At 40.9% G+C, this 18,729-nt stretch overlaps 1 protein-coding gene across 1 annotated transcript; it reads left to right on the forward strand.

Moving 5' to 3' along the window:
• The first annotated feature begins 8,179 nt into the window (after nt 1-8,179).
• Nucleotides 8,180-17,644, forward strand: nat16 (N-acetyltransferase 16). Its single transcript, XM_041964926.1, has 5 exons — nt 8,180-8,238; nt 14,764-14,989; nt 16,492-16,716; nt 16,872-17,215; nt 17,416-17,644. The coding sequence occupies exons 1-5, from the start codon at nt 8,180-8,182 to the stop codon at nt 17,642-17,644; spliced, it is 1,083 nt and encodes a 360-aa protein (XP_041820860.1).
• The last annotated feature ends 1,085 nt before the right edge of the window (nt 17,645-18,729 follow it).

Consider the following 18,729-nt stretch of genomic DNA (forward strand, 5'->3'; position numbering starts at 1 on the left):
AGGTGGGGGTTATATTGAATCAAGGACTAGACATTAGGGGTGGGTGGTATACCAGCTTCTTTACGGTCATGTCCTGCCACAGCATAGATTTTCCACTGTCATTACTGTAATAAATGTTTTTGCATGTTAACAATAATGTGCTTCACTGTGGCTGCAGTAAAATGCAGGTAGAGGGCTGCGCATGTATTCATCTGCTCACTGCTATTTTCCTTGCTATAATGCCGACTCAACAAGAAGATGTGTGAAGGTCATGTCACGAACAATGCACACAGTTTTCCCTGCTGTTGCTGCAACAACCAACACAAAAGCGAAGCGAAGATCCAGAGGATTAACTCGATGGAAGTGTCACCACAAGAACTGGAAACCTTTTAGGCTATACAGTATATGTGCGCTGATCATTTTACTGCTTCAGTGGCCAATACATAACAGGATTCACTTCAAAACTGAAGCTCGAGGATGGATCGATACCAACTTCAAACTTAGAACCTGTAAGTTTTGACATTTTTATGTTGCTTTACTGTGTATTGTGCTGGTTAGCCTGTTGGATTTACCACATTCTGCGGCTAATGTGGCTAGCAGCATCTATTTTAGGCCCACACGCTGGAGCAATGCCGGCGTATTTAATATTGAGAGGAACTGTGTGACCATTAAGCCTCATTTGAAGCCAATTAATTAACCAGAGTAGTAGCTTGGATGTGGGAACCTGTTTTTTCATGTTGCCTTTTGTGTAGTGAATGTGATCAGCTGGTTTTGTTGCTGGGTGCTGCGTCGCTATGTGTGTCTGTTGTTGCCGTATGGGGCAGGCTCCTCCCTCCAACAAACATTCGTTTTGTGAATGATTTTCTCTTTCATTTACGCTGCTAATAGAGTGAAAAGAAGTTGAATCATGTTCTGAGAGGAGTATCCCTTTGATTTTTGTAATATAGGCACATAACACTGTCACTGTAAAAAAACAAACAATGGATTGCAAGTATGATCAGAGAAACGTCAAAACTGAATCATGTTGCAAATTTGCATTTGAATGGGCCCCCTGCATAGCAAATAGAACAAATCTTTTTTTTATTGTGCAGGATTTCATTAGCCCACTCAGACGTGTGTCATGCAGACAGTGAGGGACATGAATGACCAAAGTATAAATCTGCCTAAAATAGTGTATGTCTTTTTTGACTTTTCAGGGAATGTTAAGTGTGAAATGGTACAGCCACAACCACACACACACACACACACACACAGAAGGGACCTTGGAGATTAATGACTGTATGGGTGCTGCAGTTCAGAAGGGAGGCCAGGCGAGGAGAGAGAGGAGAGAGAAGAGAAAGAATAGAAGGGAGGTTGAGATTTAGGAGAGCAGAAGAGTAGCAGGAGGAGGGGTGTGGTAGGGAGGCTGGAAAGAAGGAGAGGGGAGTGGGGGTGTAAAGAGAAGCTGCAGAATGAGGCTAGGAGGAAGTTAGGAGATGAGGAGGAGGGTTTGGACTAAAATAGAAGGAGGCAATGAAGAGGTGAAAGGTCAAGAGGAGGCTAGGAGGAGTTGGAGGGTTGGAGAAATCAAGAATGAGACCAGGAGGTGGTGGAGGATGATGTTGTCTGTCAGAGCAGTTTTATTGTTTGCAGATAGGTCTTACTCATGATGAACTACTGCAAAGTCAAATAGGGCTTAGTCTCTCTCTCTGTGTGTGTGTGTGTGTGTGTGTGTGTGTGCATTACCTCACTCACTCTCCCTCCCTGAAATTGGACAGGGTAGACACAAAAATACACAACACAAAGCCCTCATATCTGTTGTTCCCTCAACTCTACCTTCCACTGTTTCACTGTTTCATCATATTTATTACACCCACAGCTGTCTGTGGGTGTAATGACACACACATAATCCCCCACCCATCCCCCACTGCCATCCTCTCCTCCCTGTGACCCTCATTGATCTTACAGCAGGAGTGCTTTGAGCTGCCAGCATTCACTGCATTGACATGTGCTTGTCTTGCGGCAGAATCCAGATTTCTGAAACAAGAAGCCCAGTTTTAAGAGAACCTGGTTTACAAAGTTGCATTTACATGGCATTACATACCTTTATGCACTTAAATTATTTTTAGAGAATAATTTTATTTAGTACTTTTGCAAGATGATGACCCCAGACAAAGAACAGCAGTGTGGCAGGATGAAAAGAATCAATCTCTGCTCACAGCAGTGTGTTGTTGTACCGCAAATAATTCTGTCCTGACACTGAAACTGAAACTCACTAAATCAAAATGTAATCATGGTGATATTCTGTATTATCTCATGTGCAGACCAAAACCAACAATGAATTGATCATACCAACAAGTATTGGATGTGTATCCAAAGTCCTGCATATTTTATTCCTCTGTGCCATAGAGATCCATTGTTGTCCAGAAACTTTAAAAAGACGGCAATGAACCACTTTTGCACTTTTTGTCTATGGACAAAGCCAGGCTAGCTGTTTCCAGTCTTTGTGCTATCAAAAGGGAATGGAATCAATCTTTTCCTGCAACTGCAAGGAACCAAATACGTTTAATTTAAAGAAAATGTTGAATTATTCCTTTAATTAGAACAGGACTGACAGTTACAGTTAATTATCAGCATCTTTTATTTATTTATTTATTTATTTTTTGGGGGGGTAGAAAATGGTTATGAGCTCTAGGCCTGAGAAAGAATGCTTCTCTGCCCAATTTTGAACATCATCACAACATGAAAAATGCTAAATTGGCTGAGCTGCAAGGACAAATGCACTTGGATAAAGTTAATGCTATTCAGCGGAGTTTGGGTGCCCAATAGGCAGCTTTCACAAAACCACATTCTGACAGAGACAGTGTTATGCAGGCAAGTTTTGTAGTCATTGAGCTAATAACTAAGGAGCTAAAATCTCATTCAGAAGCAGAATTTGTGAAGGTTGCTGCAGAGCTTCTAGCACGGGACAAAGTAAAATTGTTCTAAACTGTCAGTTTGTCTCGAAGAATTAATGCAGATGAAGGGAAAACTTTTTTTAAATTTAAAATTTAAAATTTTATTTACTTATTGATCCCAAACTGGGAAATTCTTCTCTGCATTTCACCCATCACTGTTCTTGAAACACACACATGCAACATGCAGTGAAACACACAGGAGCAAAATACCGTCCACTCTCTGCGTGCCGTCAGTCTTTTACTGACGCGTGCAGTCAGCTGTCAACCTGAATAATAACTAATAGTATAATATACTATTTCACTGAACAATGAAAAAATATGAATATATGCTCAATAATAGGCAATTAAAATATTAATCAGACGTGGTTAATGTGATTTCTGCTCCTGAACCTTGGCGCAGAGCGTCTGCACATCAGGGCTGTGCGCCGTCACCTGCATCTTTACGCAGGATCGTAAACTGTCATCTGTGAGCGCGAGCGATTTGTTTCAAAACGAACGAACTAAAATAAAATACTTTTTAGTTAAATGCTCATTAATTATTTTCGGGAGCCGCGAGTTGCTGACCCCTGACATAGTAGATCTATATGCTTACCAGAAAAAATGCCTTTAGTTTAATTTTAGATGACTTCAAGAGCTGTTCATTTGCAGTCAGCTGACAGCAGCGCAAAATGTCTTAACAATCACATCAGAGCTCACAGGAGAACAGCCATTTGGAAATGAGGATTTAATATACACCTACCCACTAATAACTGTTTTTAAAGACCTATCATTCATCATTGTGTATCATTTTGTTTTCAGTCACATTAAATTTTGTAATCTGTTTTTTTGTGACAAAACATTAAATAACAGGAACATTGTGAAGCACAGAAAAGACATGGGAAGAAAATTTCACACAATGTTATTTCCAGCATTACTGTTGTGGTTTGTGACTGGAGTGCTTAAAGTGGTATAATAACCTGTGGGGGGATTGTAGCTTACAAGAAAGCAACTGCAACAACTGGTAAGCCTATACTACCCTGTTCTGAATTATGCACAGTGCCTCAGATAACGCATTATTCATGACCAATGCTACACGGTAAAGGTGGCGGCCTTAACCCATTAAGTGAATTTGCTGAAGTGGCTCAGTGAGTGCTTGGAGAAAGCAGTGCTTAAAATAGTGGGGTCATGCATCCTCAGATGCCAGTTGATGGACCACAGAGTGATCGCCTAGGTAAGGAATAAATTATTAATCGTTTTTTTATTTGGTAGTTGATCACACAGGAATATCAAAATTCATGGCTTAATATATCTTTCTTTACTTCTAGGAAAAACAGACACCACTTTCTCATCTCCTTGGCCGTTCATTCTGCACAGACCGTGCTATTTCCAGAAAGAATGGATCCAGGCGGCATGGATGACATGGCATTGTGAAAAGAACTGTGACTGAGCATTAAAACCTTAAGCTCTAAAATAAAAAAAACACACCATTTTTTGAGTCTTTTATGTCATTTTGTTTCACCAGCTATTGAGGAAGCATTTCACAATTTGCATGTATTATGCAGAAAGTCCAAAATTAAGCCACAAAGTCCAAACTGGATGTCGCTATCCTTTTAGCTGATACACTTATGTTCAACCCTCCTCTTTCATAACTTAACTTTAAGGTTTGCAGACAACATGTTAGCTCGGAGAGCGTTTCTTCCCTCTTTAATAACTCTTTGTTGAATAAAATGATGTACAATCCCAGGAACAAAGAGAGTAAATGCCATTTCGCAGAGAAAATAGAAGTAAGTTGGGACGGTGATGTGGGTGAACTCAGGTCATTACTTTCACCATACTTTAAGCGTGCATCAAACCACCTGCTGTGATATCTTTTGTAGCGGCTGACACTCTCTCACTCTCGCTTGAAGCTGTCATATACAGATACGCTGTTGGGAAAATGATTGTTTGCCGTGCAGATTCTTGGCTGAGCTGCAATCGTCCACAGTATACTTGGAAATATTGTATCTCAAACTATGTTACATTATAAATAATAAGCCGTGTCTGTTCAAATGACAATGCCTTACTCATGGCTTGTCTTTGTACAATTCCAAAACATTCTTGGAAAGTGCACCCTCGATTATGTCTCTACTGCAGCCATCCCATGCTTGGGTGAGACCACGCACCATCTTTCCCTATAGTCCTGACCATTGGCCTCCTGAAACGTACCAATATTAGTTTGCAATCTTTCACAACCTGTATGAGGTCCAAAGGTGATTCTGCAGGACCCACAGACCACCACTACCATGGTGACTCGGAGCCCACTGCAAACCTCGTCAGACTAGTCAAAGGAAGATAAAAAATTTTGGCATGATAATATTGGCTTCTTGTGAGGCGTCCTGCATGCGGAATTGGTTGTTTTCCACGATCCACGTCTGTCAAATAGTGTAATTTCTGTCGGTTTCAGGTCTAGACAGACTATGAGCCAGCTCCAGTGACTACTACATGTAGACTTCTTGTGCTTTTGTGTTTGTGCATGTGTTGTTTTGGCAGGGGACGGGATGGGAGTTGGTTGGAGAGTTGGTGGGGTTGGTGCAGGGGGGTGGGGTGCAGCTTTATAGCACTACCAGATGGTACCAAAGAAAAAGAAAGGTTAAATCCCACACATAGTGACTTTAAATTTAGCCATACTTCTAAGTATGATAAATGAAGTTTGAGGATAGGAATAAAGTGAAAAGGTTATTTCTTTTATCCACAAATGTTCCTTTTAGCAGTTTCATAAATACAGTCTCTGGTTTCCTGTACAGTTACTGATAAGAGGAGTGTAAGTGCTCCTGAATCACCTAAAGTAAGATAATTGTATTCCATGCGAACAAACTTTATTGACACTTTGTTAGAAAACGGGATAATGGCAGTCAAAGCTTAACATTTCAACACATATTGGAGAGTGACAGTAAATCAGGTGAACCTTATGTTGGACTCAAACCTGAAATATTTTAGTGCACTTTCACCTATCTTTTCCACAACACTAAATCCACTGTAGACAGTGAACTATTTGGTGCAGGGACATAAACACATACACTGTCTATTACAGGCTGCATCCTGTTCCTATATTTACTGGGGAGGTTATCATATCTTAGGTTATCACGTTCTGATGGATGTGCAGGGCTGCACCGTTTTCCTTTAAATGATTCTTCACATTTCTTGTCAGTCAAGGCTTGTGTCAAAGCCAAATGTAGCAGCAATGGTGAAGGCATCGTGTCTTTCTGAAAACCATGGAAATCATTGGTGGATGTTGGAAACAGGCTTTAAAGCTGTTGTTGTCATTTATGTTTGTGCAATGCAGATTAGTTTAGGTTAAAACTCGCAGTGGTTTTTAAATGGCATTTGACTTAAAGAGGTAGCATATTGAAAAAATAGATAAAGGGATTTTTAAATCAGTTTTTAATTCATTAAGTAAGTTCCACGCTATGACCTATTAAACAGCCTGATACAGAATGAGAGCCAGTACTGGGTGGCATGCCTTTCTCAACATGGAAGGTATTGATTTTCAGATGGTACATTAAGGCCATCGCTGACGATTCTCAGTCATTCAGGTCATGGTTATTCATGGAGGGTTGAGTCAAGGGCAACCAGACTTTCTAGCTGGCTGGTGGGGAGTTTTTAACCTCTGTGAGGCTGTTATCGCAGTCATTGAAACATTAAAAGGCGAACTGTGAAAAGTTGTTAGATTTCCTGGGATGAAAGGACAGTGTCGTAGGTGAGGGAGAAGTGTTGTCGTAGACCTCCTCTGTTGAGGGTTTCTCTATTTTTATGCGAGTATCCTCCTTCACTCCTCTTTCAAACCGTCTGTCCTCCCTTCAGTCAACAACATACATATTGTCAAGATTCAACAATTTTTTTTACAATTGGCCCTATGTGACAACCATAACGATTCACACAGCCAGACACACACTAGTGGATTCAACAGCTGTGATAACAGTCAACCACCCTCCTTTGATACATTAAGGTCATTTTCTTTAAATGAACCCCAGTCTTTTTAATGCATGTTGTTATATCTACACTTTTTTTTTTTTTTAGAAAGTGCTTAAAAATTTGGTTGTAAGATCAATTTATACAGTTCACTGAGTGTCATGCTATTCAAGATTAAATGAAAGAAGATTTCCTTTTGTAGAAATCTATTTACGGTGGGCGTCACCTGTAGGAAGGCTGCCATTAACCATGACCTCTGTCTTTAGAATTCCTCACAGTGGAGTAATCCATATTGCTTTAATGGATAGATTTCTCTGTACATCATTCCACAAGGTCATGTTAGAAGATAGAGTGCTACAGGTCAGTAAGCTACATGCAGCTCACGTCCTGTCACAGCCATGGCTTTGAGGCCATACTTATATGATACATTTTAGAACGTTGCTGTACAACTGTATTAGATACAAAGTTTGTGATGGTAAGTCTGCTGGTAACCTTACTGAACACAGATGTCAGAAGTCATGGGTTTCATGAGATTGCCTGCCTAATCCACATTACTTATCCTATTTAGCTTTTGTGGTTGTCTTAATTAGAAAAAATAAATTTAAGAGTTATGTAGTTATGTTATTTGGGAGCTATACATAAAACATAATCAAAACTACAAAAATATCATGTTTATAAATGTATGCTTACTGCTACTAAGATTCTAGTTTTTAAGCTGTCTGTTGAGGGTTTTGAGAGAGTTTTGTCTTCCAACTAGTGTGTCTCTGCTGCAACAATGCTTCTTGGGTTTGACACTGTAATAGTTAGCTGTGGGTATTGCCTTAGTTCTTAATCAGAGCAAAATACAGTTTAAAAGATGAAATGTTAAGACCTGTCAGTAGTGGTTGTGATTTTATGTGATTAAATTAAATACACCTAAATGAAATGTGCAAATGTCAAAAGCCTACTTTCAGTCACTGCAGAATATCACTTGAATTTTGAGGCATGATGCATAGAAACGGGTAGATTTGCTGCAGTTCTGTGCAATGCATTTTTAAAGCATTACTAAACCTACACAGAATGAACCAATGTAGTTGACGATGTCGAAGTGTATCGCACAGTTGTCTCATTTTCATGGCAACGAGCACAGATAGACAGTGATGATTGACAGATTCACCAACTAATCATTTTCTGGTGCCTGTGTGTCAATGGTTTGTTTCATGTATAGGCTTGGCTGCGTGGGAAAAATGACATGGATCCTGCTATCGCACAACAGAGTGGTATGCTTATGTGTTTGCGTCAGCATGGAGCCTACTGGCATGAAGCACTGGAGCCAAGGATCTACCCAGGAGACATGAATGATTTTGGTGTCCATGTTCTCATCACTTGACCAACAGGATAATCTACTGAAGACATGGTGTGTTCCCTTGGTTTTGTATTATTCAGGTGCTCAAGAGACCTGTTCTTTTCAGTATGATGGTCCTATCTATTCTGTGTGGAGGTGTGGGAAGACAAAGAGGAGAGCTGGCAGCATACTCCAAATAAATCACATTTGTTGTGTTAACAGAGTGGCATGTTCATGAGGAATGTGTGCCACATTTCACTTTGATTTGAAGTTGCTATAACACCAATCCACCTCTCTTTGCGTGCTGAGCTGTATTCCTACAACCCTGATTCCACAAATGTTGGGCCACTCAGTAAGACATGAAGATAAAACCAGAATTCAGTCATTTACAAACAAACTGTCTTTACTGACAACAGTTTTAAGTGTTCCTGAGTCCACGTAGTAACCTCCTTTATACAATCATGTGTTCACAAAGTGGTGAACCTCGCTCCATCCTCGCTGTGAACCACTGAGCCTTTCAATCATGATACTATCACCTGTTACCAATCAGCCTGTTTCTGTGGAATCATCCAAACAGGTGTTTTTGGAGCGTTCCACATCTTTTCCAGTCTTTAGTTTCTCCTGTCCCAACTTGTTTGAAATATGTTGCTCCATCAGATTCAGAATAAGAAGGTCTTTACAAAGGTAAAAGGTAAAACATCAAATATACTCAAATAAAATCACATTTAAATTAAATATTGTCTTTGTACAGTTTTCAATTGATTAGAATGATGTTAAAAAGTATTAGCACATTATCACATTAGGTTTTGTTGATGTTTTACACAGTGTCCCAAATTTTTTGAATCAAGATTTTATAATAGATCATTTTAGATGCTTAGTTGTCCTTTGTTATCATTGTTGGTAGTATTTTGTGTCAAGTGTGTAGTTGTACGGGAGCTTTAAATTACTGCGGTTGTCTCATACAGCCCTCCAGCCAAAGATATGGGTATGCAACAAACCTCTGTCAAAACACAGTGTGTGGAGTAAAGTGTAACCACAAGCTTAAAGCTTAAAGCCTAAAGCTCCCCCATCTGGTATGGTCATCATTAAATGACCAGACCCCAATCTGCAGTGAGCATACTGGCATTTGCCCACAGTGGCACATTTGATGGCAGTTTAACAGTCTTTGCAAATGTGCCAAATTCCATTTTGTTTGGAGTACACTGCCAGCCCAGGAGAGGAAGGAAGCAAGAGCATGAGAGAGTGAACAGGAGAAGAATGAATCAATGAGTGTGTGAGAGAGAGAGTGGGAGACAGAAACACAAAAACAAAACAGCATCGCTCTCATTGGCAGGACCAGGCTACCCAGCCACGCCTGACACCTCATTTCAAAGCATCAAAGCATGATGGAAAAATACCAGTGTCCACAGTGTGTATGTGTGTGTGTGTGTGTCTGCTGTGACCAGACAGTGTTTTCACTACAAATGCCCTTACAGCTCACATGGCCCATTGATAGATTATTGCAACATGTCTAACATTTCTGTGTTAGCCTCTACAAACCAACCAACTTCCCTAGACGACCTCCAGTCCCCTCTCTTAATGGCGTCAAAAGACAGTGCATGAACAAACACAGCACAATCCCAAACTAACAGTAAATGAAAAAGGCCTAAAATAACAAAATACATGCACAACAGTGAAGAATGAACACAGAATGATGGCCTTGAGACTGTGTTAACCATGTTCACATGTTCCCATTGTATTTTACAAATTACAATGTTCATCTATTTGCTATACAGAGATGGATCTTTATATTCTGTAGGGTTTTGGCTTTTCAGTGTTGCCATATTTCAGTTAATGGACATGGATGCAGCAACTTACATAGCACCCCTATAGTGGTGTCTTAGTTTTTTATAGACACTATTTTTTATCCAGGAACATCTGAGTCCAGATAAATAATCAATAAGTAATAGGAAGAGGAGAAGCACTGAGCCTTTCTGTATTCTCCAGTATCCCTTTAAAGAGTGTATCCGAGAGGGTTCCTGGTTCACCTGACCCTGTGTACACCAGACACGTTTCAACTAGAATTTTAAGTTGTTCTCAAGCAAGTCTGATGGAACAGATGTGCAGCGTGTTATCCACATTTGCTCAGTAATGGCATGCTCTTCGGCTTCATTTACTCAGTAAAGTACAATACAGAATGACAGTACACTCAGAAGTGTTTGTATAGTGCTGACAGTTGAATACACCGCTAAAATTCCATCGGTACAACCGTGGAATACAGTAGAAGTGCAGGTCACATGGAGCCAGTTGTGTGGCAGGTGTAGACTGCTGTATTGATTTAAGGTTTGAGCATTGTGTTAGAGTTGTGTGAGACAGATGAGTGGAAAATGCGACTGAGGTGTGGACAGGCTCTTAGACTTGTTTACTGCAGAAGCAGTATTGTTATTTCACCAGCACAGCCTGTTAAAATGTTAAGGATGTAAGACCTTGAAATAAATATAATTTTCAAAACATTTCGTCACTTTTTTGTGGTCGGCATACGTTTTTAAGCTATGCGCCTTGTTTGTGGAAGAGTTGTGCTCTAAGACTGGACCACGTGGTTTCTGGTGTCTCCTGAGTGCTCCCTTCACTCTGCATGTTTTCTGTAGTCTTTCTTTGACCCCCTGGCACCTGGCATTTCTCCAACCTCTCATCTTCTTTCTTATTGATGTTGATGTCACTTCTTCCTGTTCTAGCATTCTCAAACACTCTTTCTTGCGTTAGCTATTTTGGGGAGGATGCTGTATATTCCCTGACATCATTTCTTGAACTCTGTCATGCCACCGTATGCAAAGTCATCTATCCAGTCTGCACCTTGGGTCCTGCTGGACCCTGTTCCTGGCTTGTGCTTTCATTTTCAGTGACTTGCTACTATCCTTGAGTCCAGCCTTTTCCTGCCCCTGACAGGATTTTCCAGTATCTGCCCCACTTCTGTAAATCCATCTTTCCCTTGCTCTTTCTAGCTGTTTTCTGCTGTACTCTGGGATACCGGTTCATCTTTGGAAGGCACCATATGCATATTCTCATTGCCACTGGTCTTGATAGTCACTTAGACCCTGCCCTCCTCTTTCCTGGAGTTGGACAGTGGGTGATGGACTTCAGATGGAATCTTTCTTTCTTGCTTTGTTAGGACCTTGCAGGTCTTGATGTTTGCAGCTGTCCCACTTTGGCCACCTTGCTATATAGATGGATATGTGATGGCTGGTGTGTCTTACATGTTGATGGCTTGGCTCTAGTTCTTTCTGTTGATGTGGCACTTCAGCACAGTCGCTCTTTTCCCTCTGTCTTCCTTCCCAACGTCCTTGTGATTGAGGAATCCTTCAAGTATAAAGCTACCCTGTCTGTGTGTAGCCATATGTTCAAACCCATTCAGTCCCAGTAATCCTCTGCCTCGTAACCACCCATCCACAATTTGGAAGATGCAGCATGCAGAAGAAGAGGTTAATTTTAATTAAATTCTTGAACCTGTACTCATAATTGCCTCTCAAAATAACCAACTGGCAATGTTGAAGCTCATGCAGCAAAGCAGTGGGAATAGTGTGCTGCCTGAGTACAGGGTATGCCATACTTGACGGTGTGCTGGGACAATAAGTGTTGTTATTCACTTTTCTGGATGCTGGATAGATAGATAGACAGACTTTATTGTCTCTAAGAGAGCAATTTCTTCCCACTGAGTGGGTCTGTAATCAGTGGGGCATTGTATTCACAGCCGGTATGACAGAGAGACACAGAGCAAAATCTGCATTTTTTCTATTAGTGTACTTTATCTGTGTTGGGAGTAGTGTGAAAAATGTAATGAGGGTGTGACCATGGCTTTGTCTATGGCGAGTACCATGTGTATGATGGCATTGATATTGAGATTCAGACAAGATCTTGTCTTATTGACCTTTTAGAGTGCTGGACTTTCAGGACTCTATGCATTTAGCCTTGAAAGCTTTTTTTGTTGTCAATGCAGGCAGAACCCAGAGTGGCAGGCTCTGTCTTACAGTCCTCAGTGACTGAGTGCTTTTAGTCCCGAGTTTTGTTTCATGTTGAGGCATACATGAATCTCCCATGTGGGAAAATCATAATTGGTAGGTGAGAAGAAGCAGCAGACATCATCCCCAGAGTTAGCAGTCACAGCTGCTCTGCACAGGCAATCCATTTCAAATCCATTCGACTTGGAAGGATATTACATGAGGTCTTAATGCAAACAGATTGTTAAGATATGCATGATTCCGTATTTTACGTCAGCAAAACATTCATCAGAACAGTTTTGCTGACAGAAAATATGAAATCATATTAACAAAAGTAAGCTTTTTTATTTAAAATATTTAGACAATCAGGACATCTTTCAGTACTTGACCAAAAATTTGGTCAAAATGAAAATATTACAAACTATTGAAATTTCAACCCCAGCCCTAACTACATGTTATTTTATGTTATCATATACTTATCTTGTTTTTCATGTTGTTGTATCTTATCATAATGTATCACTTCTCTTTTGTGTGGCTTCTTATGTTATGTTGCATGTTTTCTTTATGCTCAAGCTTGTTATATTTTATTTGAACACACTGTACACATCATGTGTTAATGCATTTTGTCCCAACTTAATTAAATTCAAAAATCTTGATGAGAGTGAGCATCTTGTTTTTGTTGTCGTACGTGCAGAGCCCTAACACCTGGCACCTGCTTTATCTGAGGGCTGATGTTGCTCCTTCTGTATAATATTATTCAGTATTCAATATTAGTTCTGTTCGCACCCAAAGCTCTCGCAACGCTTCTTCAAGTGTTCACTGCTTCACTGGTAGAATTCTTGTGTATCTACTCTAATGAACCTCGCCCTATCCGAGCACTTACTCACATAGAGTATCATATGTATCCTAATGCATCTTATCAGGCCCAAGTTACAGTATTATCGGTGACACAGTGGGCTTTTAAGGCATAATTGTTTGATGAAACAATTTTGGTTTCAGCTTTTTCCATTTTATCTTGCCCATTTTTAATTCCCTGAAACCTTCAGTGAAGTTGTGGATAAATGCCAGTGTTTGTAATGTGGAGTGGGTGTCAGAGGGAAGTAGTGTACTGATTTACAGTATTTATAGGAAAGACAGGTATCAAGACAGATGGCATTTTTTCACTTCTTGTGTCTTGTCATTTATCTGTTTTGTCCCATCTTTCTGTCTTTCTGTTTCTGTCTCCCATTCTCTGCAACCTGTCTTATCTGTGGTTTATTTTTGTTTTTTCTTGTTTTTTTTCTCTCTCTCTCTGGGCCATTTGCCCACCTTCCCCTACATATCTCTCTAAACTTATATAATATCTCCTGGCAATCATCTGTGTTGGGTTCCCCTTCTGTCAGTATTTCTGAACCATGGTGGTGTTTCTGCTGATGTAGAGTGGTAGACAGTAGTTAAGTTTATGGTGATGTTTTGTCAGCTGAGTTTTTCTCTTCTTGCCCTGCTGGTTATTCATTTCTGTGCCGATTTCATTCCCATGAATCCTATATCTTTTTTCAGTTCCAAGTAAATGTTGGCTATTACAAATCTTTTAATCAAAACCTTGGAATGTGTACATGTAGCTGGTAATGCTTTATGACTTCATAAGCTTCTGTATCAGATGCCCTTAGCCTGTATTGTGTAATTTGTGAAATAAGTCCAATTTCCTAAATTTATGTTGCAGAAATAGTCACACATTATCACCCAAAGGTGAAACTGCTCTCAGGTAGATATTCTTACCAAACTCTCATCCACTCCTAAGGTTTGGACCTACTTAGTGTTCTTCTCCTTCTGTCCGAGTTCAGCCTCTAAGCCCAGCTGGTAGTGTAGGCGAGTGTGTTGTCACTGCCAAAGTTGTGGTGTTGGCATGACATGGGTGCAGTGAATGGCCTTTAATACCCTTTAAGTCTATAGAGTCCATTATAGCACTGTACTCACCATGCTGCTCCATAGTTGCTCCAGGTTGATAGATGCAGAACTGAGTTGTGAAGGTTTTTATAAGGTAGCTGCTGTCTCCTGCTGGTATCACGTTTGCACACTGTTGCATTGTGAAGCACTGTCTTTTAAAAGGTATGAAAAGAGCCTGCAACTGCTTGATGGCAGCACAAGAAGGGTTGTTAGCCAGGGTGAAGTTGCTCTTTAAGAAGCCCCCATACGCTAAATGGGGAAATGCTTTCCCTGAAATAAAAACTGTTACCACTGCTGTTTCTCTGCTTTCAGGGACTGCTGACAATATGTTTCATTCAAGCCCTCTGAACACAAATGGCTTGGATTATACATCCAGTTACAATCCTGTGATATTGATGCACGTGGAATGTATCTTCTGCTGTGACTAGAGCCACTAATTTGATTATTCTTTCCATTGTATCACATCCTTGTGTCTGTATTTCTGCATCACCCAACATTTTCCACATGACAGGAACTCTTATGTTAGGACAGCTCTTGAGTTCTCCTCAATCCTGGTTTTAGAAAATGTTTTACCTCCTATGCTCTGCAGTAGGACTAATCGTGTGTCACTTTTTCCTGGTTGAGTATGACATTCTGCTCCAAGACATTCCATAAATACAATCTACAATAATCTCTACTCCACTTTGTATCTTATCAGTTGTTTCAAGATGAAGATTGATACCAGCCTGACTATGCCCCAGCTTCCAGAGGCCCTGTCCCAGGCAGGCCTTCAGTTCACTGTGGCCACTGAGGAGGACTTCGATGAGATCATGGCTATGAGCAAGGACATCTATGGAGGCCTTGACTACCTTCCCATTAGATACACCAGCTGGCTGCAGGAGGCCAACCGCACTGTCATATTGGCTCGCAAGCAGGGAAAAGTGGTAAGTTAGATGAATAGTATGAAAATATTTTAAGATTCATATTTCTGTCCTAACCCGTCCCAAACACGATACAGTTGATGTAAGCTGAAGCAAAGAGTTTGTGTTGCCTTGTCACACCATTGTTTAGCCTGTATCCTGCAGCCTCTGTCCACATGTCACTGCATTACATTTTACATAACCAACTGCTTTGTTGTTGTCTGCATTGACAACTAAATTAAAATGTTTCCCTAGCGTCAGTCTTCCTGCATATTTTCTCAACCTATATTTTCACTAAAATAACAAGCACCATGTGAAGTAGGCTAGCCAAGTCGAGACGATCGAACTGCACTCAGACCGTCAAAATCTGCCCACAGACAGACAGACAGACCTTTAAACACCTGCCAAAGTACTGAAAATTGCTTCCTGCTACAGTCAGTGTCTCCAGGACCACATTTTGTGATGGTGGCACACACACACACTCACTCACAGACAGACTCGAAAGGTGAAAACAATACTAGCTACACTATCGCTGGTGGTAATAAGGCAACCTAAGCATACAGTACACTCTGAAATTTTAGATTTTTTTTATTTGCAAATTAATGGCCTCTGTGTACATATTTAATTGCACTTATTCACAATGCATACATTATACAAATCTCCATACATTGGTACATTTGTCTCAAGATGATATTAGAGATATTGCCACGAATGTCCCTAAGTGTTTGCATATTATGTTTGAGATTTTTTCACTGAGCAACTTTAGTTGAGTTTGTTTGATATTATTTAGTCATTCTATCTCCTTTGAAAACTAGCCTTTTTTTTTAGCAACATTGATTTACGGGACGCACCAAGACCCTCTTAGTGGCATGTAGGTAGCGGCATCACAGTGGCAGCCTGGCCACTCGTTTAGCAGTTCAGAGACACCTCCCCTGACTCGCTTTCAAATAGGGCGGGGCCATATTCCTGCGCATGGTTTGTTGTCAGTCAGCAGCCGTAAATCTGTAATATTTTTTTGCTTTCCGTTATTTTTATGTTATTATTTCCACCCCAGAGGTTAAAAATTTGCCCATGGAACTAAATAGAAAGGAACAAACAGCTAGTTGTGACAGGAGTGCCACTAGTATCGCAGGAGTTCCAGCAGGCATAGCCACAGTATAGAGCAGCACGTTTGTGGCTTCCGATGTTGTACCATGGCCTCAGAAAAGGAGGTGCTGACTCTCTTCAACACTATTTCATTCTAGGTTGCAAATTGCCCCAGTGTGCACTGGAGGTCACTGCCTGAAGACAGCAGCAGAGCCACATCATCTACTTTTTGCAGATTGTATGGTTCTGCTGGCGTGTTGCTTAGTCTGCCTGCAACTCAGACCTGGCAGCTCAATTTTCCCATTAATATGTCCCTGTTTCCCAAATTACTAAAACAGCTGAGAGGAGTAGGATTTTGTCAGTCATGCTGCGCTGCCCCAGCTACAGCAATGGTGCACAACCACGTCAGTGTTATCATTTGTAATTTGTTTGCTTGTCAGATTGCTCTGGAGTCAGTGTGTGTGATTGACGATGGGGAGACCATGCTGGTGGAAGGTCTCCGTGTTGCCCCTCAGGAAAGGGGAAAGGGTGTGGCAGGAGTTCTGCTGCGCTTTTGCTCTGAGCTGATGAAATCCAAGTACCCAGAAGTCAAAGTAACCCGCTTAACCCGTGATGATCAGCTTGGACCCAAGGATTTCCAGAAGTATCGCATCATAACCAAGCAGGTACCAGTAACAAACGCAGGGTTCTGTCTTTGTTTTGATCTGTGATTGTGGTTAATGGCTGTTGTTATTGCTTCATGTAAAATGCAATGAGTCTGCATACAGTCAGTGGAGTTGCAGTTCTTTGTCAGCTCAGACAGTAGCTTTCTTCTCTACAGGGTATTCTGCTAGTGCGCTTCAGAGCTGAGGACCTCAAACTCCGTCTGTCTGAGCTTGGTCTGGGTGGAGGCGTCCAATCCTCCTTGTCCACTTCTTCCTCCAACTCTCTTCCGGTGCGTCTCGACCATACAGCTATCCACCGGCTGTATCTGACCACTGACCTGATGCGGGGGGTCCTTCCTAACGCCACCATCATTCAAGACTGGCAGCCATTCAAGCCTTTGCCCAGCAACATGGCCATCCTACTGAAGAAGGACATTGACTGGATGGTGGATGATCTGTCCAGTCCCACCGTGGCCAGCCTCTGTACCTTTCCTTTCAGGGTGCCCATTGGAGATGACTGGTAACTGTCCTTCCTTTATTTACTGTAGTCGTGTGCACTGCTGTCTACAGTAGAATTGTTTGATTACACCAGGGTAGTAAATGTGTTAGATCATGCACATAGTTACTTTAAGATGCTTATAACATTTAAGAGTTATTCATTTTCATTTGTTTTAAGAAATCCTTTTCACTTTGTCAAATGGTCCACTTGTGTTTAACCAGGTATTACCTGAACATTGACATGTTCGGTAAAGACCTGGACCTGGCTCGGCAGCAGTTCTTGTGCCACCTGCAGCGCCACACTGCCACTCTGAAGGGTCATGTGATGTGCCAGATGTTCCTGGATCCACCACTCTGGAAGCCCATGGCCGAATTCTGCCACAACACCTTGAGTGTGGAGCTGGTGAAGCAGTACACCGAGCAATGCGTGGTGGAGTCAGACATCATCTAGTTACGGAAGGTGGATGGAAAGGAGTAGAAGATGAAGGAACCAGAAAGGAATGAAGATAAAGGTCTACAGAGCGAGGAATGGACACAACTCAATACACTTAACAGAAAAACACAACCCTCTGCACTGAGGAGACAGAAACCAAGCAAACAAAATGTAGTCGCTACAAAGCAGAACAACTAAGTTTCTAAGAATGCAGTAAGTTTGATTTAACAATTCACAAACAAATACAGAGTGTGGACAAATCATCATGAGCACATCCTGTAATCAGCTACAATGGGTCTGTGACAAAAAGTACATCTGCAAATTTCTAATATTCACTTGGTGTCAGAGATATGTTGATACAACTTTACAGTTATTTTAAGTACCATTTGTAAAGCCATAGTGTTGAGGTGTGATAATATTAATCATATTAATATTTAGGGGCCCCAATAAACACAAAGAGGGAGAAGTAAATAAAGTGAACACCTTTTAGTAGAGGTCAAAGAGTTTGGACCATATCCATAATGGACCCGTGCAAAACATAACCAAACATAAAGTTCCCAAATTAATTTTTGAAAATGGAGACCCAGATGGTTTAGAAATGGGTGGGCCATAATGCAGTCCAATGCAGCAACACTGCAAACTATAGCCTCAAAACCATGGAATTCTATCATCACCTTATTAGCTTAGCTTGAATTCCAGTTTTATCACAATCATTACAGGTGTTTTTGATTGGCTATGTCCACCCTCTGTATGTCACATGACATGGAAAGGTAGAATAAGAATGATGAACTTGGGCGAGCTTTCTCACACCGGTAGCACTAACCTAAAACCTACACACAGTCAACATGCAAATGCTATACTTTGAAGAAAAGATTTCAGAACCCTTAGGGCATCTCAAACCTTTCATCTCTGTTCTTTCTGTAAATATGGACCTTCTAAATATGTACGCAAGCTGAGTTGGGTTACTAAATCTGCACAACTCTGAAGGCACTTTATTGAAACTATACAGACAAGTAGACTGAAAGGAATAGTTCAGGATCAAATAAGGGTAATTTACAGATCCCATCACTCTAATGTTGATTGGTGCATCTGTTAACTGGTGT

Source organism: Chelmon rostratus, chromosome 23 (assembly GCF_017976325.1).
Source record: "Chelmon rostratus isolate fCheRos1 chromosome 23, fCheRos1.pri, whole genome shotgun sequence".
Lineage (NCBI taxonomy): Eukaryota > Metazoa > Chordata > Actinopteri > Chaetodontiformes > Chaetodontidae > Chelmon > Chelmon rostratus.

Bases quoted from the DNA above. Each gene is read 5' to 3' on its own strand.
- nat16 (XM_041964926.1), top strand. From the start codon at position 8,180: ATGATTTTGGTGTCCATGTTCTCATCACTTGACCAACAGGATAATCTA. The intron at 14,990-16,491 runs GTAAGTTAGATG...TTTGCTTGTCAG, and splicing joins CTCGCAAGCAGGGAAAAGTG to ATTGCTCTGGAGTCAGTGTG. The intron at 16,717-16,871 runs GTACCAGTAACA...TCTTCTCTACAG, and splicing joins ATCGCATCATAACCAAGCAG to GGTATTCTGCTAGTGCGCTT.